The sequence below is a fragment of the Entelurus aequoreus genome, linkage group LG14 (assembly GCF_033978785.1).
Source record: "Entelurus aequoreus isolate RoL-2023_Sb linkage group LG14, RoL_Eaeq_v1.1, whole genome shotgun sequence".
NCBI classification, from domain to species: domain Eukaryota; kingdom Metazoa; phylum Chordata; class Actinopteri; order Syngnathiformes; family Syngnathidae; genus Entelurus; species Entelurus aequoreus.
Window position 1 is genome coordinate 25,122,702 of NC_084744.1, and position 23,559 is coordinate 25,146,260.

General features: G+C 38.8%; 2 protein-coding genes across 3 annotated transcripts; both read left to right on the forward strand.

Moving 5' to 3' along the window:
* The first annotated feature begins 5,549 nt into the window (after positions 1 to 5,549).
* Positions 5,550 to 16,302, forward strand: LOC133664570 (gastrula zinc finger protein XlCGF57.1-like). 2 transcript variants are annotated; one of them, XM_062069293.1, is made up of 2 exons: positions 5,550 to 5,665; positions 13,301 to 16,302. In XM_062069293.1, the coding sequence occupies exons 1-2, from the start codon at positions 5,647 to 5,649 to the stop codon at positions 14,812 to 14,814; spliced, it is 1,533 nt and encodes a 510-aa protein (XP_061925277.1). In that variant the 5' UTR covers positions 5,550 to 5,646; the 3' UTR covers positions 14,815 to 16,302. The 2 variants fall into 2 exon arrangements, with proteins under 2 accessions (XP_061925277.1, XP_061925276.1); XM_062069292.1 differs by lacking the exon at positions 5,550 to 5,665 and adding an exon at positions 5,708 to 6,150.
* Positions 16,303 to 18,005: 1,703 nt separating this feature from the next.
* Positions 18,006 to 21,944, forward strand: LOC133665317 (uncharacterized). The gene is made up of 14 exons (XM_062070578.1): positions 18,006 to 18,164; positions 18,308 to 18,404; positions 18,512 to 18,642; positions 18,893 to 18,996; positions 19,089 to 19,183; positions 19,315 to 19,341; positions 19,475 to 19,594; positions 19,681 to 19,728; positions 19,845 to 19,925; positions 20,007 to 20,084; positions 20,626 to 20,686; positions 20,774 to 20,822; positions 21,074 to 21,118; positions 21,203 to 21,944. Exons 4-11 carry the CDS (start codon positions 18,897 to 18,899, stop codon positions 20,662 to 20,664), a joined length of 588 nt encoding a protein of 195 aa, XP_061926562.1. The 5' UTR covers positions 18,006 to 18,164; positions 18,308 to 18,404; positions 18,512 to 18,642; positions 18,893 to 18,896; the 3' UTR covers positions 20,665 to 20,686; positions 20,774 to 20,822; positions 21,074 to 21,118; positions 21,203 to 21,944.
* Positions 21,945 to 23,559: the final 1,615 nt, after the last annotated feature.

Sequence of the window (23,559 nt, forward strand, 5' to 3'; positions counted from 1 at the left end):
TACAAACAATTACTAACAATGTTTCATCTACTACACGACATATATGCGTACATGTATGCACTAAATACAAATACAGAAACAATAATGGCCAGTGGCCACGTTTAGGCCTTCTCTGTCAAACGCCATTTTGCTTTTTACTGCTTCGTCTTCTTTGGATTTCCAGCAGACTAGTAGAGCATCTTAGGCCTCCACAGCTTCTTAACGGGACTTCTTTGTCCTGTCCTATGGTCCATACTACATTCTACAGTACAGGAGGTCTTCGTCCTGTCCTATGGTCCATACTACATTCTACAGTACAGGAGGTCGTGCTATCAACCTTTCAATGGACCACTTCCAAGTTGGTTTCTGGGGCTGCGTCCAATAAAGTCACAAAGTTGCCGGGGGTCTTTAACCGGCACGCGACTGTCCTGTTTCACGCCTGTACAAAAAAAAAACAATAATCGATTTCTTCAGATTCTAGCAGCTGTCAAAGACGAAGTATCCTTCCAGCGACGGGCAGTCAAAGCCGAAGTGCTATCGATCGCTGTCAATGACGTAAGAGGAAACATGACCACGGAAGTAAATGGGGGGGGAGGTTTTTGTAGGGGGGGGGAGAAATTTGGCATGACAAAGCCTTCTTCTTCTTCTTCTTCTTCTTTGGTTTAATGGCGGTTGACAAGCAACCTTGTGGTGTGCATTAGCGCCACCTACTGAAATGGAGTGTGGACGGAGGTGGATCCCTACTCTATATTCTTTTATTTAATCCAGTCTTTTTTAAATATGTATATAATATTTTATAACCTATGTGTTCTGAGTGCAATCCTAAAATATCTTTCACTACTAACCTAAACTTGTCTTTCGCTAACTTATTACCCAGTATTTCCCTATCTCTATTGTATTTCCTACAATGTATTAAAACATGTCCTACATTTTCTATCTGATGACAACAGTCACACAGTCCTGTATTATGTTTCCTATCAATGTCAATGAACTATTTAGATATGTATTTCCTAATCTCATTCTAGTAATAATGTCTTCTTCCTTCCTATTTCTATTCCTCCTCTCATTACACATACTCTCCTCTGGACTTTGTAATACTCTCTACCTTTTCTTTTCTTATTCCAATTATCCTGCCACTTTTTATTGTGTTCTATCTTAATGATGTTCTTCACTTCTTCTTTACTGTGGTTCATCTCCATGTTTACTTCTGTTTTAGTTCTTGCTTGTTTTGCGTACCTATCTGCTAACTCATTGCCCACAACTCCTACATGAGCAGGTACCAGAGAAATGTTACCACACTTCCTGCTTTATTTACTCTGCAGATTGCCTGAACTATTTCATAAACTAAATCTTGTCTTGTTTCTGATGCTATGTTTTTTATGCTCATCAATGCACTGCTGGAGTCCGAGCACATGACTGCTTTCCTTGCTTTATTTTCCTCTATCCAGTTAACTGCCATATAAATTGCGACCAATTCCCCCGTAAAAACAGATAACTTATCACTGATTCTTTTATTTAATACTATGTTTCCTTGTGGGATAACAGCTGCTGCTCCTACCTTATTATTTATACTTTTTGATGCATCTGTATATATTACGAAGTTGTCTAAAAACGTTTCCTCAATCCATTGTTCTACTTTTTGATTGATTGGTAACTGTCTGGTAACTACCTGGTAACTATTTAAATGTATATAATTTAATAATTGCATGTTTACCTTTGGGTTGTCATACATCCACGGTGGTATTGCAGGGATTGGTACTGTAGGGCTAACTTTAATATTGTCAATTTGAGCTTTTTCACATATGTCTCCTATTATCCACCCGAAACTATTAATTTTTTTCTTCTCTTTTTCTTGGCAGTTTAGTAGCACTTGGTGAGTTGGATGTCTTTGCTTGGACCCTTTTAAGTTTGCCCAATAAACTGCTGACAGTTGATCTTTTCTCATGTCTAAATGTTTTCCATTAATTTCTACTTGTAATGCTGCCACTGGGTTGATTTAGTAGTTCCACAACATAACCTTAGTGCCTGTGACTGGATCCTGTCTATTTTCCCGAGTAATGTTTTTGAAGCAGATTGGTAAATGATGCATCCATAATCAATAACAGATGGAATTAAAGTGATATATACAGTATTACTTTCAATGTCTGCCTATCAGCCCCCCAATATTTACCTCTCAAAGCCCTCATTATATTTAACACCTTTTTACTTTTCTCCACTATTTTGCTGATGTGGGTTGACCAGTTCATATATTTATCAAACCATATTCCTAAAAATTTTAAATTTGTACCTCTTCTATATTTTCTCCATAGAGTTTAATTTGGAGCTTGTTTTGTACTTTCCTCTTTGTAAAATTCATGACTTAAGTCTTTCCAACAGAGAATCTTAAACTCCAAGCTGTTCCCCATTCTTCAACTTTATTTACAGCTTTTTTAATCTTCTTTTCACTATGATGTGTATTTCTATCTCTCTTCCACATCACTCCATCATCACAAACAGTGCCACCTCCACTAACTCTTCCACTTCACTAAACACTTCATTCATCATTATTGAAAATAGTACTGGACTTATTATACTCCCTTGGGGGGGTCCCATTTTCCACTTCATATTCTCTACTATATTCATTCCCTATTTTTACTAATATTGTTCTACTTGTTAAGAAGTCTTTCATCCATCTATACATGTTCCCTCATATCCCAATTTTATTTAGTTTTATCAGCAACCCCTGTTTCCACAACATATCATAAGCTTTCTCTACGTCAAAAAATACTGCAATTATACTTTCTTTCTTTATTTGTCCTTTTCTAATTTCCTCTTCCAGCTGCACTGCTGCTCGCTTGTGTTTATTGCTTTGTGAAATCCACTTTGGTAGTTTTTTATTATTTCTTTTGACCCTAAATAATATACTAGCCTTTCATCGATCATTTTTTCCATTACTTTGCCCAAATGTGAGGTCAATGCTATGGGCCTATAATTACCTGCCTCTTTCGGGTCTTTCCCTGGTTTGCATATTGGAATTATTACAGCTTCTTTCCACTCAGCTGCTCATTTTCCTTCTTTATATATCCTATTATATCATTTCAAGACCACTTCTTTGCCGATGCTACCTACGTTTTTGATCATCTGGTAACTCACCTGGTCTTTTCCTGGTGTCGTAGTTTTAACCTTTTTCAATATTGGAACCATTTCATTGAAAGAAAATGTCATATCTATAGTGTTGCTAAAGCCATTATCGTTATCTCCCATCATTTCCCCAATATTTAAACTACTTGTTTCTTCTCTCTTTTCTTTTTCTACATTTCTCAAATGATCATTACTGTGCACTTTAACAAATGTTTTTACTAAAAGTTCTGTTTTTCTTTATTTTCTACCACACACTGTGTGCCATCTTTCATCACATGGTATTTATGTTGACTTCTGATCCCTGACATGTTCTTGATCATTCCCCACACTTGGCCTAAAGGAGTAGTTCTATTTAGTCATTCACTAAATGTTCTCCAATAGCCTTTTTAATAACGTACCTTACTTTAGCTTGGTGCCTTTTATACTGGATCATATTTTGATAATTATGTGTTCTTCTCAATATTCTAAATGCTCTACTCCGTTCTTTTATTGCGTCTGTGCACGCTTGTGTCCACCATCTTCCTTCTTTTCCCTATTCTACTCCTTGGTATGCTCTGTTTGGCTGCTTCTATTATGCACTTTGTAATATTTGTATTACGTTGTTCAATATCTTGATTTATATCCACTTCCTTCAATGTCATGTCTGTAATTTCCCTAAATTGTCCCCAGTCACCAAGACTATACTTCCATCTTCCTTCTTTCTTAGTGCTTTCTGTCCTTTGGTTTATGTTTATGTGAATGAAATTTGGGTAGTGATCACTTCCTATAGTGCTGTCTTTATTTACTTCCCACTCCACCTTTCCTGCTAACCCTTGTGACACTAGGGTTAAATCTATTGCTGTTTCTTTACCCGTAACTACATCTAACCTTGTTCCCCACCCATCATTCACACACACCAATTATTTTTCCTCCAAAAATGCTTGCAATGTTTCCCCATTCCAGTCATCCTTTCACCCCACACTGTGCTTTGTGCATTAAAGTCACCACGCCAAATGATTTTGCCACTCCAGTGCTCCACTATTGTTTCTACTTGATGTATTGGTCATTTCTTGCATGGATTATAGACGTTAAGCACTTTGTACCTTTCTTTATTATTCCATATTTCTACCCCTACTATTTCTAGTTCTTGTGTTACTTTTAATATTGTATAATGCATGTCTTCTTTAATACATATGGTACATACCTTGGAAAAAGATAAGACCTTCTGGATGAAAGTTCTGTGGTCAGATGAAAGGTCTTATCTTTGTCCAAGTAATGTCAGAAGAAACAAAAATGGAGCTGTTGGTCACAATACCCAGCAATAGGTTTGAAAGACGGTGAGGCCTTTAATCCCAGGAACAAAACGGCTACCGTCAAGCGTGGTGGTACTATTATGCTCTGGGCCTGTTTTGCTGCCAATGGAACTGGTGCTTTAAATGGGACAATGAAAAATGAGGTTTACCTCCAAATTCTTCAGGACAACCTATAATCATCAGCCCGGAGGTTGGGTCTTGGGCGCAGTTGGGTGTTCCAACAGGACAATGACCCCCAAACACACGTCAAGTGGTAAAGGAATGGCTAAATCAGGCTAGAATTAAGGTTTTAGAATGGCCTTCCCAAAGTCCTGACTTAAACGTGTGGACAATGCTGAAGAAACAAGACCATGTCAGAAGACCAACAAATTTAGCTGAACTGCACTAATTTTGTCAAGAGGAGTGGTCATTTTCTATATCGCACAGAGACAAACCCGCGATATATCGAGTATATCGATATATCGCCCAGCCCTACTGGGAAGCTTGTCCGTCCCGGCGCCCAGCACCAGCTCCGCAGCCCTGTCTCTTCATCTGCATCTCCTCCAGTCTCTCCAAACGGACTCTGATGTGACAGAGACCCAGCAGCTGGTCTCCATGGCCAAAAGGCTCCCGGTAGGCAGATCCAGAAGTTCACAAAAAAGCACAGCAGAAGTCAGGAAAGTGCCACCCCTTGTCACACAGTCCCAAAGGATCTCCAACCAAAAGGCAAAAAAACCCCACATGAACACAAGAGGGAAACACCAGGAATACAAAAGGATGACACTAGAGCACAGAGCTCCTGCCACCGGCAGCCACTACAGCGGCACCATCTTAATGAAATTGTTTGTATGTTTTAGTAATGTATGTATAAAAAACAATATCTTACCTCGGAGTAAAAGGGAACAAGAATATGAAATTTGAACAAGGTGTATCGCCACAATTTCAACCACTTTTACGCTTCTGTCATTGTAATGAATGACGCACGGGGGCGCCACTAACTCCCATCGCATAATTTATTTTTTAAATGTTGATATATTTTTTAAACAAGGCACTTACTGCAACCTAAAAAATAAAACAATTTTACATTTTCAGAATTCTGAAATAAATAACTTATTAAAAAATAATACAAAAATCGATTTATTTTCCTTTTAAGGCTGCTGGACACATCTTTCAGGTTTGTGTACAGATCTGTGCGGTTTCATAATGAATACCGTATTTTTTAACAACGTTAATTTTGTATGTAATCGTTTATTATGGCATTGTTATTGAAATACAGATGACACAAAAGAACCATGGTAAGTAACTGTGGCAAAACAAGTTGACGGAAATGACATAGAGTACGCGCATGCGTGGACCGATCGGGTGATAAAGCAAGATGGCGTCTGACGGAGAAGGCCTAAACGCGGGCATTATATTTCTGTATTCTTACATATATGTTGTTTAATAGAGTACACACGGTTAATAATTGTTTGTAGCTGGATACATTATTCTGAGCGCACTTTGATACTTCTCCTGTTTGCTAGCTTCATTTAAGATAGCTTGCAGCTAGTTTAGCTGGCTAGTTAGCTTAGCTGGTTAGCTGCCAACAAAGAGACGCGGAAGTTATTTAAACATCGCTAAGTAGGGAACTTTTGTGAGTGTAAAGTGTTGTGATTGTGTGAAAGAACGATGGCAGAGTACGAAGAGGAACTTTGGCAAAGAAAAGAGGCGAATGAGCGACAACATCAACTCCTGGATGTTTATTATAAGAAACATCATCAATTTGTGTTACACAGAACAGGTTTGTTTACTTTTTATTCTCACATGTTTACTAACTTTATATTTGATTATTAACTCTATTCTTAAATATATTGTGTATGAGAAGTTTGGTTGTCTTGTGAGGATGATGTACGTCTGGGACGGCGTGGTGAAGTTGGTAGAGTGGCCGTGCCAGCAAGAGGGTTGCTGGTTACCGGGGTTCAATCCCCACCTCCTACCATCCTAGTCACGTCCGTTGTGTCCTTGGGCAAGACACTTCACCCTTGCTCCTGATGGGTGCTGGTTAGCGCCTTGCATGGCAGCTCAGTGTGTGAATGGGTGAATGTGGAAATACTGTCAAAGCGCTTTGAGTACCTTGAAGGTAGAAAAGCGCTATACAAGTATAACCCATTTATCATTTATTTACTTGCAACCGCGTGGTTCTCGTTGTTCTGTCGAATTTAACTACCTGTAAAAATTAGTTACCTAACACAGTCCATTTGTAGAATAAACTTAAATCGATGCTTGTGCATAAAAAAACATATAATAAATAAATATAAGCAGCAATAAAAGTATACTTTAAAATGCTTCTACACATTAAAGGCCTACTGAAATGAATTGTTTTTATTTAAACGGGGATAGCAGATCTATTCTATGTGTCATACTTGATCATTTTGCGATATTGCCATATTTTTGCTGAAAGGATTTAGTATAGAACAACGACGCCAGAAGTGAGAGAGATTCGGACCGAGAAAGCGACGATTTCCCCATTAATTTGAGCGAGGTTGAAAGATTTGTGGATGAGGAAAGTGCAAGTGAAGGACTAGTGGGGAGTGGAAGCGATTCAGATAGGGAAGATGCTGTGAGAGCCGGGGGTGACCTGATATTCAGCTGGGAATGACTACAACAGTAAATAAACACAAGACATATATATATACTCTATTAGCCACAACACAACCAGGCTTATAATTAATATGCCACAAATGAATCCCGCATAAAAACACCTAGGTGTTTGTTATGCTAGCTAGTTATAGCTCGAGCGGGTTATATGGACGGGATCCCGTCTATATAACCCGCCAATACAATTCAAACACCTGCACAACACTCACACTCACTCAGCCCAAAGGACCGTTCACCTAACCCAAGGTTCATAAAGCTTATATATTTAACCAAAGTTACGTACGTGACACGCACGTACGGGCAAGCGATCAAATGTTTGGAAGCGCGCGGGTGGGACCTGATATTCAGCTCCTAGCTCCTAGCTACTAGCTCGAGCTAGTTATAGCAAGCGATCAAATGTTTGGAAGCGCAGCTGCATACTCACGGTATCGCGTCTGTGTATCCAAATCAAAGTCCTTCTGGTAAGAGTCTCTGTTGTCCGAGTTCTTCGATCTTGACTGCATCTTTCGGGAATGTAAACAATGAAACACCGACTGTGTTGTGTTGCTGACTTCCCTCGCAAAATACTCCGCTTCGCACCGACAACTTTCTTCTTTGCTTGCTCAGCTTCTTTCTCCATAATGCAATGAACAAATTGCAACAGATTCACCAACACAGATGTCCAGAATACTGTGGAATAAAGAGATGAAAACAGAGCTATTTCGTATTGGCTTCAATGGGGGAGCCATACCTCTGTTAAACTGGCTACGTCACGCGCATACGTCATCCTCCAAAGGAGTTTTCAACCGGAAGTTTAGCGGGAAATTTAAAATTGCACTTTATAAGTTAACCCGGCCGTATCGGCATGTGTTGCAATGTTAAGATTTCATCATTGATATATAAACTATCAGACTGCGTGGTCGGTAGTATGGGTTTCAGTAGGCCTTTAAGTAAAAGGCACAGATAACATCCATCCATTTTCTACCGCTTGTCCCTTAGGGGTGGCGGGGGGTGCTGGAGCCTATCTCAGCTGCATTCTGGCGGAAGGCGGGGTACACCCTGGACAAGTCGCCACCTCATCACAGGGCCAACACAGATAGACCGATAACATTTAAACTCACATTCACACACTAGGGCCCATTTAGTGTTGCCAATCAACCTATCCCCAGGAGGTGGGAGGAAGCCGGAGTACCCGGTGGGAACCCACGCCGTCACGGGGAGAACATGCAAACTCCACACAGAAAGATCCCGAACCCAGGACCTTCGTATTGTGAGGCACAGATACCAGTGTTTCCATGTATAGGATTGGTACCTAACAGAACTACACCTAGGATTAGTTATCTGTATAATAAAACCATTCTCGGGCCCCTGCAGTCTACATATAAACTTAAACATCAGTTTTCTCAGGGTGGCGTGGAAGGTGTTTATCCCTAAATCACAAAAAAGCTTGCCGGCACTACTACCCCTGGGCTTTCTGAGCAGGATTCTGAGACAGTCATCATAGGCAACCTGGAGTTTGTGCAAACTCTCTTTCTTGAACCTCACCCAGAGGGGTGCTGTGTACATAGGGGTGCAGTAAGCTGTAAACAAGTACACCTTCGCTTCATCAGAGCAGTAATGACATTTGCTCACCAGCATATTGGCTTGGACATACAGCAGTCTAAGCATGTCAGCATCATCCTCCATCTTATCATTGATGATGATAAGATGTTGATCCTCCTTAGTCCTACATATCATTACCAAACTCTTTGTCAAACTTGACTCCATAGTCTAAGCATATGTTAGTTAAGAAGCTGGTGGAACCCTGCACTACTGGGAGATATAATGGCCAAATCATCAGCGTACGTAAAGTGGTTGATTAAGGTGTTCCCCATGATGCACTCTGTTCTGCATTCTCCCACTGCCTTGACAGGTCATCCATATACAGGCTAAATAGGCCTGGTGGTAGAAGCCAACCCTGCCGTACCCCATTGCCAACTGTAAAGGGAGAGGATAAACTACTCCCCCATTTTACCTGCATTGTCTGCCTGTCGTACCAATATGCCAGAATATACCTAGAACACCCCTATGCTTCAGATTGGTGAAGAGTTTGAGATGGTTGACTCTGTCAAATGCTTTAGATGCATCAATAAACCCTACCAACATTGTATAGCCCTGCAGTCTGTATTTTCCTACTGCTTCTTTGAAAGCATAAATACACAAGTCAGTGCTGTACTTGCTCTTAAAGCCAAATTGGTTGTCTGCTGTGCAAATAAGATCCCCAACTCTGTATATTATCACACTTTCCAGCACTTTAGATAGCAAGCTGGCTTGGGCGATAGGTCGATAATTGTCCATAGTCCCTACCTTACCAGCCTCGTCTTTAATGACAGGTACTAAAATAACTGTCAGCATAGCAGCTGGCAGGATGCCATGCATTACCAACCTACCAATATATACCTACTGCATGTACATAAAACCTTAATGGAGGTGTTTGGATATTTTTTAAGTTCTTTGTAGGCAGAATATATCGACTCTAATAGCCTCTATTGTAAGCAGACTTTTGATCACATTTATTTACTATTTAGAATGCATAAAAAAGAAAAAACCTGTGTTCTTGATAGGCAAAATATGAAAAATTGAGGTTCCTTTTTATGTGAAGTGAAGTATATTTATTTAGCGCTTTTCTCTAGTGACTCAAAGCGCTTTACATAGTGAAACCTAGGGCTTGGCGATATGGCCTGCTATTAATATCTCAATATTTTTAGGCCATGTCACGATACATGATATATATCTCGATATTTTGCCTTAGCCTTGAATGAACACTTGATGCATATAATCACACCATTATGATGATTCTATGTGTCTACATTAAAACATTATTGTTCATACTGTATTAATATATGCTCTTTTTAAACTTTCATGCAGAGAGGGAAATCACAACTAAGTCAATTTACCAAAACTGTATTTATTAAACACTAGCACAAACATTTATGTAATTTCAAAACAAAGTGCAAGATTGTCCGAGACATTTTGAAACAAATTAGTGCACTTTTGTGCATGATGTCACAAAGATGACGTTTATAAACAACGCTAAATTAAAGTGCACTTTTTGAACAGAACAAACAAACACTGCAATATTTTCAAACAAATAACGTGCACTTTTGTGCATGATGTTACACAAGATATTTAAAAAAAGAGGACCCTATTTGTATGGCCACAATGCCTGAACATAAAACAATGGCAACAAAAGGTCAATGAGGTTACTTATGGAAAAGTTCACAGCTTTAGTCTTAGTTTCTTCTGTATGAAATATATGGCACAAATAAGAAGTTAAAAAAATATATAGTTGCATTTTGTGCATGCTGTGTTGTGCTTGTGAAAACAACCAGTGAGTAGTACCAGGTTGTTCAGAGGTTTTGTGCCAAAAACACAAGCCTATCAACGGTGTCTGGTTGAGAGATGCTCGGTGGCATGAAACTATATTCCCAATGGTACTAAACACCCTTTCCGATGGGGAACTGGTGGCAGGCACACACAGATACTTTTTTGCCACATTTTTTAGGTTTGAGAAGATTTCCTCATGGTCGTTCCACCACTGCAGGGGATTTGCTTCACTGTCAATATTAAAGGCCTACTGAAACCCACTACTACCGACTACGCAGTCTGATAGTTTATATAGATGAAATCTTAACATTGCAACACATGCCAAAACGGCCGGGTTAACTTATAAAGTGCAATTTTAAATTTCCCGCTAAACTTCCGGTTGAAAACGTCTATGTATGATGACGTATGCGCGTGACGTCAATCGTTGAAACGGAAGTATTCGGACACCATTGTATCCAATACAAAAAGCTCGGTTTTCATCGCAAAATCCCACAGTATTCTGGACATCTGTGTTGGTGAATCTTTTGCAATTTGTTTAATGAACAATGAAGACTGCAAAGAAGAAAGTTGTAGGTGGGATCGGTGTATTATCGGCTGGCTGCAGCAACACAACCAGGAGGACTTTGACTTGGATAGCAGACGCGCTATCCGACGCTAGCCGCCGACCGCACGGATGAACGGGTGAAGTCCTTCGTCGCTCCGTCGATCGCTCGAACGCAGGTGAGCACGGGTGTTGATGAGCAGATGAGGGCTGGCTGGCGTAGGTGGATAGCTAATGCTTTTAGCATAGCTCTGTGAGGTCCCGTTGCTAAGTTAGCTTCAATGGCATCGTTAGCAACAGCATTGTTAAGCTTCGCCAGGCTGGAAAGCATTAACCGTGTATTTACAGGTCCATGGTTTAATAGTATTGTTGATTTACTGTCTTTCCTTCCAGTCAGGGGTATATTTTTTTTGTTTCTATCTGCAGTTAAGCCCGATGCTATCACGTTAGCTCCGTAGCTAAAGTGCTTCGCCGATGTATTGTCGTGGAGATAAAAGTCACTGTGAATGTCCATTTCGCGTTCTCGACTCTCATTTTCAAGAGGATATAGTATCCGAGGTGGTTTAAAATACAAATCTGTGATCCACAATAGAAAAAGGAGAGAGTGTGGAATCCAATGAGCCAGCTTGTACCCAAGTTACGGTCAGAGCGAAAAAAGATACGTCCTGCACTGCACTCTAGTCCTTCACTCTCACGTTCCTCATCCACGAATCTTTCATCCTGGCTCAAATTAATTGGGTAATCGTCGCTTTCTCGGTCCGAATCGCTCTCGCTGCTGGTGTAAACAATGGGGAAATGTGAGGAACCTTTCAACCTGTGACGTCACGACACTTCCGGTACAGGCAAGGCTTTTTTTATCAGCGACCAAGTTGCAAACTTTATCGTCGATGTTCCCTACTAAAACCTTTCAGCAAAAATATGGCAATATCGCAAAATGATCAAATATGACACATAGAATGGATCTGCTATCCCCGTTTAAATTTAAAAAAAAATCATTTCAGTAGGCCTTTAACAGACTGTAAGTAGGCAGACAACTCTTTTTCAATACGCTCTCTCTGTGATAGTGTGCTGGAGGATGATGTTGCTGCTGCTTTAAAGAAGCTTCCAAGGGTTTTCTTCCTTAGTTGTTCTGTTGGCTGTGATGTTGTTGATGCATTTTGAGGGTGGGAAGCAGCCAACTCAGCTGTGTCCTGGTCAGACTCGGACAGTATAGCCTCCATTTCAGCTAAGGCTCTGCTCTTGATGTCCTCCACCTTTCCTTCTGTCCAGTAGGTTGTCTTGAACCTGGGATCCACTAAGCCTGTCATGTCCAGCAAGGCGTTAGTGGAAGGATCGGAAAACTTCTCGCTCAGATAATCCAGGATGGAGGCTTTGATATACTGGGTCAGTGGAGTGTCATCCTCCTGATATGCCAAGAGGCTGGACTTGAAGAGATGGAGCTCAGGCTTGACATAGGACACTGTGATGTAACTCTCACCTGATAGAGCATCAGTGAATTCCAGGCTGGGTTTGAGAGCCTTGTGCACTGACTCGAGGACTTGCAGGTCTCCCAGGTGAGAACGAGATGCCGGGTTTTCTTGTCTGCGGCTAAGACTTGAGAAAACGCTCGTTCCTGCTCCAGCACCCGCTCAATCGTCTTCTCTCGGGATCCCCACCTGGTAGGAGACTCACTGATTAGCTGGTGTGCAAGGAGAGTCAGCTCTTGCTGTGCGGTGGCCAGGTCTCTCCTCCTGTTCCAACTGAACGAGAAGCCGCTTGCACACAGCAACTGCAGGTTCAATGCGGGTGTCCTTCATGCTTCTCCCTGAGAATGAAAAATAAACATTTATAATATTACAGTAATTGAACCGCCTTGTTGTGTCGACCACTAAATATAGAAGCCAGGCGATGGAAACTGACACATTGACTTGAAAACAAAAAACGAAACAGGTCTCTCGCCGTGGGGCCGCCGTTCCACATCCAGTGGACATCCCCGGTTACACTTACAAACATTGCTTGACGAGATGAATGAAACCACGAAGCAAAAGGAAATACACTTTCAACCCACAGCACTCGCAGTGAGCGAACTCGACCACAAGAGACAACAATACACCTGATCTTTTCTCCAAGTTTATACAGCAGTAACTGACATTAAAGTCACAGGGGGCGCTGGAGCCTATCCCAGCTGCACTTAAGTGGAAGGGAATTTATCGCAATATAGATTTTAGGCCTTATTGCCCACCCCTCGTAAAAAGTGGTCTTCTTTTCCTGTGAATAATGTTGTAAAGAGCAGTGTGTTTGTTTTCAGGACAATTCATATAATAACTTGTTATTTTAAGTACATGTACTCTTAAGCTTACTGAATGCCTCATGTGACTGAGCAAATCTGGACATTTCTCAAGCATGTTTATCATTTTGTGTCCTGCAGATGTCTGTGAAGAACAACTTCTGCCTGAAAAACAGGAGTGTAGATTCAGGATGGTGAAGGAGGATCCATCAAAGAGGAAGACCAGGTGCCACGGACCCTCTGGCGTCTCATTTTCCTCTTTGACACAGACCCTTCCCTGTAAAAAGAAGGAGGAAGAGTCACTGACCTCACACATTAAAGATGAAGAGGAGGAACACAGCATCAGTCAGGAGGGAGATCATCGTGAAGGACTGGTGGAGTTCCCAGTGACTGGTGTCCCTGTGAAGAGTGAAGATGATGAGATCAAAGGTGAAAGTGAGGAGAAGAGAGAGGCGGAGCCTCCAAGCAGCAGCTCAACACAACACATGACAACAGAAGCTGATGGAGACCACTGTGGAGGATCACAAGCAGACAAGCTCTTAGCTCCACTATCAGATAGTGAGGACACAACGTCACACTCTCCTGACACTGATGATGAAGACTCTAAAGATGATAAGACATGTCACACTGACAACACTCACTTGAAATGTTCTCACTGTGACAAAACCTTTAAATACCATTGTCGTCTGAAAACACACATGAGAACACACACTGGAGAAAAACATTTTTCTTGTTCAATCTGTGGCTTAACTTTTACAAGGAGGGAAAATATGAAAGAGCACACAAGAACACATAAAAGAGAAAAAACTTTTTCGTGTTCTGTGTGTGATACAAGGTATGCACGAAGTCAAGGTTTGAAAGAACACCTGAAAAGACACACTGGGGAAAACCTTCTTAAGTGTTCTGTGTGTAATTCAAGTTTTGTCCAAGGTGAACATTTGAAAAGACACATGAGAACACACACAGGAGAAAAACCTTTTACCTGTTCACTCTGTAGTAAAAGTTTTGCACAAAGTCAAAATTTGAAAGTACACATGAGAACACACACTGGTGAAAAACCTTTTTCCTGTTCAACCTGTGGCTCATCTTTTGCAAGGAATGAATATTTGAAAGTGCACATGAGAACACACACTGGTGAAAAACCTTTTTCCTGTTCAGTCTGTGGTAAAGGTTTTATAAAAAAAAATGTGTTAAACGAACACATGCCAATACACACTGGAAAAAAACCTTTTACCTGTTCAATATGTGGTAAAAGTTTTACACACAGTCAGAGTTTAAAAAAACACATAATTTTACACACCGGTGAAAAACATTTTATCTGTTCAATCTGTAGTAAAGGTTTTGCACAAAGTAACAATTTGAAAGTACACATGAGAACACACACTGGTGAAAAACCTTTTTCCTGTTTAGTCTGTGGTAAAGGTTTTACAGAAAGTCAAAATTTAAAAAAACACACAAGAACACACACTGGTGAAAAATCACATTCCTGTTCAATCTGCAACAGAAGCTTTTGTGAACGATCAACCCTTAGAACACACATGAGAACACACCCAGGAGAGAAAGTGTTGAGTTGCAGTGTTTGTGGTGAAAGATTCTCTTATAAGTACCAGTGTAAGAAACACAAGTGTGCTGGTGAGAACAGCAGCAGCAAATGAAACGTCAGAATTTGAAATAAACTGTCAAAACTCTTAATTTTAACTTTTTAACAACATCAACACATAAAACATTTGTCACATTGTTGTGTGTGTAACAATCTTTTAATATGCTTCTACATTTATAGATTATTTTATATTAGTGATTTTTTAACCAGAGTACGTGCAAAGCCATTTATTAACACCCAGAAACGCTGCTGGCTTTGCAAGGCCCAAGCTCTTCTCAGATGGACTGATGCAAAGTGGAAACGTGTTCTGTGGTCTGACGAGTCCAGATTCCAAATTGTTTTTGGAAACTGTGGACGTTGTGTCCTATGGACCAAAGAGGAAAAGAACCATCCGGATTGTTATAGGCGCAAGGTTCAAAAGCCAGCATCTGTAATAGTATGGGGGGGTGTTAGTGCCCAAGGCATGGGTAACTTACACATCTGTGAAGGCACCATTAATGCTGAAAGGTACATACAGGTTTTGGAGCAACATATGTTGCCATCCAAGCAACGTCATTTTCATGTACGCCCCTGCTTATTTCAGCAAGACAATGCCAAGCCACATTCTGCACGTGTTACAACAGCGTGACTTCGTAGTAAAAGAGTGCGGGTACCAGACTGGCCTGCCTGTAATCCAGACCTGTCTCCCATTAAAAATGTGTGGCGCATTATGAAGCCTAAAATACCACAACAAAGACCCAAAGACTGTTGAACAACTTAGCTGTACATCAAGCAAGAATGGGAAAGAATTCCACCTGAAAAGCTTCAAAAATTGGTCTCCTCAGTTCCCAAACATTTACTGAGTGTTGTTAAAAGGAAAGGCCATGTAACACAGTGGTAAAAATGCCCCCGTTTTGCAATGTGTTGCTGCCATTAAATTATAAGTTCATGATTATTTGCAAAAAAGTTAATAAGCTTCCCAGTTCGAACATTAACTATCTTGTCTTTGCAGTCTATTCAATTGAATATAAATTGAAAAGGATTTGCAAATCATTGTATTCTGTTTTTATTTACCATTTACACAACGTGCCAACTTCACTAGTTTTGGGTTTTTTAGATTCTTAATACAATTTTAGACTTATTCATAATAGTGTTTTTTATAGGTGTTTGAAAAATTGAAGTGTGACATTTTTATTTCTAATTGTTAATAATCCCATAGATTAGCACCTTTATATGATATACATATGTACTGGTTCACACCTGAATAATCTTCTGGACCACTTCAGGAAGCATATTATTATTTACTTTATACATCATTTGAACAGTTGTCTTTTATACAATTCTAAAATATGTGACTATGAATCATTTATTGGGTTTCTAAAATCAATTGTGTTAATTATCTTTATTACTCTCTTTTGTAATATGATGATTGTGTTGTAATTGTTGTATATGTTTGTCCCCAGACATGAGAGAAAATGGCTGAATTATTTGTGGAAGGGTGGTTTTATTTTTACAAATTTACATTTGTTGATTAAAATAAAAAATCCCCGTTGTGTTTTAAACATTGTTTACGTTTTTTTCTTCTTTTTTTGAACATCCCCAAAACAATATACAATATCAATCAAAGTTTGGAGTGTCAGGCAAAAGCCAATATTGTACATCATCCCACAGAGATTTACTTTGCATACATTCATAAAATAAAATGTTTATTTTGTTTCCCTATCACAGAACGAACAAGTGTTCTCTTCAATTGCAAAACAACATCCTAAAAATTATTTTAAGTGGTCAATTCCGTCTTTTTTTTTTCTTAAATGAACTCGTTTACCTTTGGAAGAATGGAAACTTTCAAGTTATGAGGGTTTGTTTTTTTTGTTCCAGAGAAAGAGCTTCTTTTCATCATTTCCGGCTCCTCCCCTAAATGAAACAAGAAACGCCCCCTCCAAGCCTCCGCACATTTGGTCCTGTCACGCCAATTTTCTTCCCATTACAAAAACCTTCCTAGCCCCCATTTACTTTCGGGGTCATTTTCGCTTACGTCATTTCCTCTTACTGCCAGTCGCTGTTTTTTATTTTATTTTTTATAATATAGTCATTCCCTCTTACGTCATTGACAGCGATCGATAGAATCCAAATCTCCTGAAAATGGTGGTGTCACTGAATGATATTCGTCTTTATCTTTCCCAGGGGACTTATTATGTCAAACACCAGCAGGCTTCGAAACATTTCAAGCGGAGTGTTAGGGCCGCTGCTGGGAACTTCTGTCTTCGTGGTAACGTGCAAAAAATATGAATTAATATATAATACTGTTAAATGTCTGTACTACTTTAAATCAACATTATTGTTGAAACCATTTCAATAATATTAATTAATATATAATAATGTTAAATGTCTGTACTTTAAATCAACATTATTGTTGAAACCATTTCACTAATATTAATTAATATATAATACTGTTAAATGTCTGCACTACTTTAAATCAACATTATTGTTGAAACCATTTCACTAATATTAATTAATATATAATAATGTTAAATGTCTGTACTTTAAATCAACATTATTGTTGAAACCATTTCACTAATATTAATTAATATATAATACTGTTAAATGTCTGTACTACTTTAAATCAACATTATTGTTGAAACCATTTCAATAATATTAATTAATATATAATAATGTTAAATGTCTGTACTTTAAATCAACATTATTGTTGAAACCATTTCACTAATATTAATTAATATATAATACTGTTAAATGTCTGTACTACTTTAAATCAACATTATTGTTGAAACCATTTCACTAATATTAATTAATATATAATAATGTTAAATGTCTGTACTTTAAATCAACATTATTGTTGAAACCATTTCACTAATATTAATTAATATATAATACTGTTAAATGTCTGTACTACTTTAAATCAACATTATTGTTGAAACCATTTCAATAATATTAATTAATATATAATAATGTTAAATGTCTGTACTTTAAATCAACATTATTGTTGAAACCATTTCACTAATATTAATTAATATATAATACTGTTAAATGTCTGTACTACTTTAAATCAACATTATTGTTGAAACCATTTCACTAATATTAATTAATATATAATAATGTTAAATGTCTGTACTTTAAATCAACATTATTGTTGAAACCATTTCACTAATATTAATTAATATATAATACTGTTAAATGTCTGTACTACTTTAAATCAACATTATTGTTGAAACCATTTCACTACAATATTGTGTGTGCTGTGTAGAAGAGGTCGTGTACCATGGGAACAGAAGGGTCATTTGGACAGAGGAGGAGAAAGTGGCTGTGTTAACCAAAGCCCATGCAGGCCATTTTGGACCACGGAGGATGCAAGCGAAGATTGCTCCCCGGTTTTATTGGCGGTCCATCACACAGGACACATTGGATTGGGTAAGCAAGCTCCGAGAAGGAAGATATTTGCTTTTAATTCTTATTTTAGTTGAAACACTCAGGTTAGTAGTTAGTAGTAGGTCGCAAAGTGTTGTGGAATCAAATCATATCTACAATATGTTTCCCTTTATTACTGCTTTTAGGTGCGCACATGTCCTGACTGCCAGCGCTTTGAAAAGTTAAAGACCGAGGCGCCTGAGCTGAAGCCCGTCAAGGTCGTATCACCTTGGTACATGGTTGGTGAGTGGCTTTATTCACACATCCCTCACCTTTTCACGCACAACTATACAAAAACTCAGTCTACATTCAAATATTTGCTAAACTGACAACTGGAATTCATGCTCTAGGTGTGGACCTCTTTGGACCTGTGAAAAAGTCGTCTAAGGGGAACAGATATTGTCTCACTTTGACCGATTATTTCACCAAGTGGGTTGAAGCAAGAACATTCCCAAAAAAGACAGCAGCCAATATGAAGGAGGTATTCTTTATATTTTGGTGTTTCACTTACCCATGGCCATAATCAGAAAGGGAAAAAGCCACTAAAGTGCATAATTTATATAACTAAAGGGTGGTCTTTGACTATTGTACTCTAGGATTGTAATTCAGTCTGAATGTACTCACATGCTTGAATGCAATATTGAATTATAACCACAACAGTACTGGTAAAATGTTTCATGATTGTCATAGTGGTGATGACCAAGCCAGAACTCATTCCCTTGATGTTACAGAGTTATGGAGGTTCTTCCAAACAATATGGTTAGGCTGGAGACCCTGGATGGAAAGCCCAAGCATACGATGACCCCGTATGCATCACTGAAACCTCTGCGCCCGAGTATGTCAAACTGAATGCTGTTTACAGGCATTTTTGTTCAGAGATCTTAATATCCCTCCCCTGTATCATAATATGCCTCCTCTCTCATTTAGGGACTCACCCTGGCTGGCCAAAGGATTCCCCTTCAGCCCCTGTGCTTCCAGGAGATGCTGAAATGCTGACTTCATCATCGGAGGAGGAAACTGAGGTACTTTTTCAGAAAAAAAGTGTTTATGTGTCCATACATGTAGCTTTCTAACTATTTGTATGATTGACACATGTCCGTGTCATTGTTTCATGGACCATACATATGCTGGCCCCACATCACCCTGGAAAAAGGAGCTGCACCCCGACCAGAAACAACTGGTGAGCAGGTTTCAAATTGAGTAAAATTTTGACATTGGAGCCAGTATATGATTAAAAATATATACATTTATTGCTTTGTGAAGTGGCCAAGGTTATCTTCAAGTCGAGTAATGTAAAATTTTCTCATGAACAGCTCGAGTATGTTTTGGCCTGCGATCGTCCAGCTATGGAGCTGATCGTTAAAGAGGGAGGGGTGTGTTTAACCCGAGAAGAGTTTTGGTCTCTCGGGTTGTCCAGAGACATGGACTCCACGGTCAGTACTGTAACTTATGTTTGTTTCACTTGACTGCTTATTCCATGGATATGTATAACTTTGTTACATCTGTAATGTGATGACAGATTGGAAATGCTTGCCTCCAGCTGGTTCAGGAAGCTGCTCAGAGACATGTAGGATTTCTTAGAGCTGCACAACAGAGGCTGCTTTTGGTCATTAAAAAATCTGATTCAATGGTTAATATAAAATCTCACATATCCTCATGTTTTCGGATTCAAAACGGTTACAGGGCAAAGATGTCTTCATTGCCAACATGTATATTGTAGCAACGTGGAAGCACAAAGACGTCGATCCAATGTCAAGCCTTCCAGTGAGTACAATGACATTTGAATGATAATAACTACACTAATCTGAAATTTCTTTCTAAAATATTCATAAATGTTTACTACAGAGGGATGCACATCTAAAGGATGCACTCCTCTTCCCAGCGTGGAGCAAGCACAACGGGCCAGAGCATTACCTTCTCTGTGTAAGTGTTGAAAAGAAAAATACTGGAGATATCTTATAATTCTTGTGCAATTACATTATTTATGCCTCTTTCTGCATTGACCATTATAGGTGTTGAGGCCGGCAAAGAGAGAAATTCTCTTTCTGGACTCTCAGTTTGCCCTTTGGCCATCTGGTTTTGGTGATGAGGTGTACAGAGCCATCTCTATGTCCCTTTATAATAATCCTGGCCACAGTTCCATTTTGGCCACTTTTTGTTCTAGCCATGTTCTGGTTTTGGCTATGGTTCTGTTCTAGTCATCTTTCCCTTCCCCGCTATGCTCATGTTTTAGACATGTTCTTCTTTCGGCTATGTTCCCATTCTAGCCATGTTCCAGTGGTGTGCAACAGGGGTCCCCAACCACAGAGTCATGGACCAGTACTGGTGAAACGTGATTTTGTTCATGCTTTGGCAGTGTTCTAATAGAATTTTCACTTGTTTATTTACAATTTGTCTTCATGTTTTAATATGCCAAGTGGCTTATTGCATTTTATTTTATTCACATTTGGCTTTTTTACTGCAGGAGCATTGCGCAGCACATCGTCCCAGGAAGCTGGAGTGAGCTCACTGGAAAAGACATGCAGGTAATAGGTTTACTCTATAAAATATAAATGTCTTGTAGTAAACCCAAAGGCTGTATACATTTTCATGGTGCTAATGTGTATTACCAGGAGATCCCACGCCAGACCTCGGAATGACTGTGGTGTTTTCATGCTCATGGTAAGTTGAGCATTTTTAAAGAAGAAGAGTAGGTTAAACTTCCCCCACAATGATGTGAAACACAGTATCAAATTACAAAAATATTTGGTTGCAATTATTGCTTCCAGAGATATTCCTATTTACCACATTTCCAGTATTGATGTTGACGGCTCTTTTCATCAATTTAGTAGATTATTACAAAGTAGAGAAATATTTTTTTCATTCCACAATTATTACATGTGCTCAGAAAAATTACTATTTTCTATTTTTAGTACTCCCCCTGGCTCTGTACGGACACTACTTTTCACTACAGTGTGGTAAGTATTTAGACATTTAAAAGATTCCAAAATAAGCGGCTCTGAGAGGTAAAAATAATGAACTCATTGTTATATCTGCTCTAGCTGGACATGCAGTCAATCCGGCGTTGGTGGTGTGTCCTTCTAATGGAGCGCTTTGGCATTGAAGGGTAGGACAACTTCTTGAAATATCTGATGTATTGTTTATCATGATTAGTAACTGCCTGTGATGAGGTGGCGACTTGTCCAGGGTGTACCCAGCCTTCCGCCCGAATGCAGCTGAGATAGGCTACAGCGACCCCAAAAAGGGACAAGCGGTAGAAAATGGATGGATGGATGGATTAGTAACTGTAATCTGAAGAGCTTTTCTTCAATTTCCCCAAAGGCATGGCCAGAGGTTCTGTTATTGGACAGACAAGGCGAGCGGCCTATTGCAGGGCATTCTTCAGCCAGTCTTTAGGGCAGGGGTCACCAACCTTTTTGAAACCAAGAGTTACTTCTTGGGTACTGATTAATGCGAAGGGCTACCAGTTTGATACACACTTCAATAAATTGCCAGAAATAGCCAATTTGCTCAATTTACCTTTAACTCTATGTTATTATTAATAATTAATGACAATTAAATTTTGAAACATAGTTTATCTTCAATTTCGACTCTTTAAAATTCCAAATTCAACCGAAAAAAAGAAGAGAACAACTAGCTAATTCGAATCTTTTTGAAAAAATAAAAAAAATAATTTATGGAACATCATTAGTAATTTTTCCTGATTAAGATTAATTTTAGAATTTTGATGACGTTTTAAATAGGTTAAAATCCAATCTACACTTTGTTAGAACATATAACAAATTGGACCAAGCTATATTTCTAACAAAGACAAATCATTATTTCTTCTAGATTTTCCAGAACAAAAATTTTAAAAGAAATTCAAAAGACTTTGAAATAAGATTTAAATTTGATTCTACAGATTTTGTAGATTTGCCAGAACAATTTTTTTGAATTTTAATCATAATAAGTTTGAATAAATATTTCACAAATCTTCTTCGTCGAAAAAACAGAAGCTAAAATGAAGAATTAAATTAAAATGTATTTATTATTCTTTACAATAAAAAAAATAAATTTACTTGAACATTGATTTAAATTGTCAGGAAAGAAGAGGAAGGAATTTAAAAGGTAAAAAGGTATATGTGTTTAAAAATCCTAAAATCATTTTTAGGGTTGTATTTTTTCTCTAAAATTGTCTTTCTGAAATTTATAAGAAGCAAAGTAAAAAAAATAATGAATTTATTTAAACAAGTGAAGACCAAGTCTTTAAAATATTTTCTTAGATTTTCAAATTTTATTTGAGTTTTGTCTCTTTTAGAATTAAAAATGTCAGGCAAAGCGAGACCAGCTCGCTAGTAAATAAATAAAATTTAAAAATAGAGGCATCTCACTGGTAAGTGCTGCTATTTGAGCTATTTTTAGAACAGGCCAGCGGGCTACTCATCTGGTCCTTACGGGCTACCTGGTGCCCGCGGGCACCGCGTTGGTGACCCCTGCTTTAGGGTATCCAGAAACTCAGTCCAGGCCATCGACTGCGTCATCAAAGATTAACTGAATACAGTACTGGTATGCCATGACACAAAAGTGAATAAATTGTATCATACCTATGTTGCTCCATAAAAAAAAATGATTGGAGAAATATGTAAGCTGGGGGAAAATAACTGGTTCAAAAATAATAATCTAATAACCTTTCTTGGTTTGTACCTTGAGGTGGTTTAAGAGATTTTCACTATAACATGTCTACTTCTGAGGTGACCACCACTTGTGATTATAATTGACGCTTTGTCTTTTATCTGTGTTCCCCATTCTTTAGGTGCAGCTCGCGCAATGTTTGGAACAAAACATTTGTAAACAATAAAAAAACATTTTACATTGCAGTTTTTTGCCTCATTTTAAAGTCTTGAAGAAATACCCAAGGTTTTTCTTTATTATTATGTTCTTATTCTAAATATTGTCGTTTGTCTGACCACGGGTCATCTGACTTCACTGAGGTACATATGTCATACTTGCCAACCCTCCCGTTTTTAGCGGGAGAATCCCGTTATTCAGCGCCTCTCCCGACAACCTCCCGGCAGAGATTTCTCCCGACCAACTCCCGGTATTCAGCCGGAGCTGGAGGCCACGCCCCCTCCAGTTCAATGCGGACCTGAGACTGAGTGGGGACAGCCTATTCTCACGTCCGCTTTCCCACAATATAAATACGCTTGCAAGTTCCAAAACGAATGGAAACAAGAATTTCAGTTCATCCAGGACAGTTCGAAGAGGAAGGTGTATGTTGCCTGTAAATATGTAGAACATACTTCTCCATTGAACACGGTGGCCGAAATGATTTCTCAGTCATGAACACAGAAGTTAAACAGGACAATACTGCCATCTAATGGATAGATAATTCAAGTATTTCTTTTATGTAAATAAAATA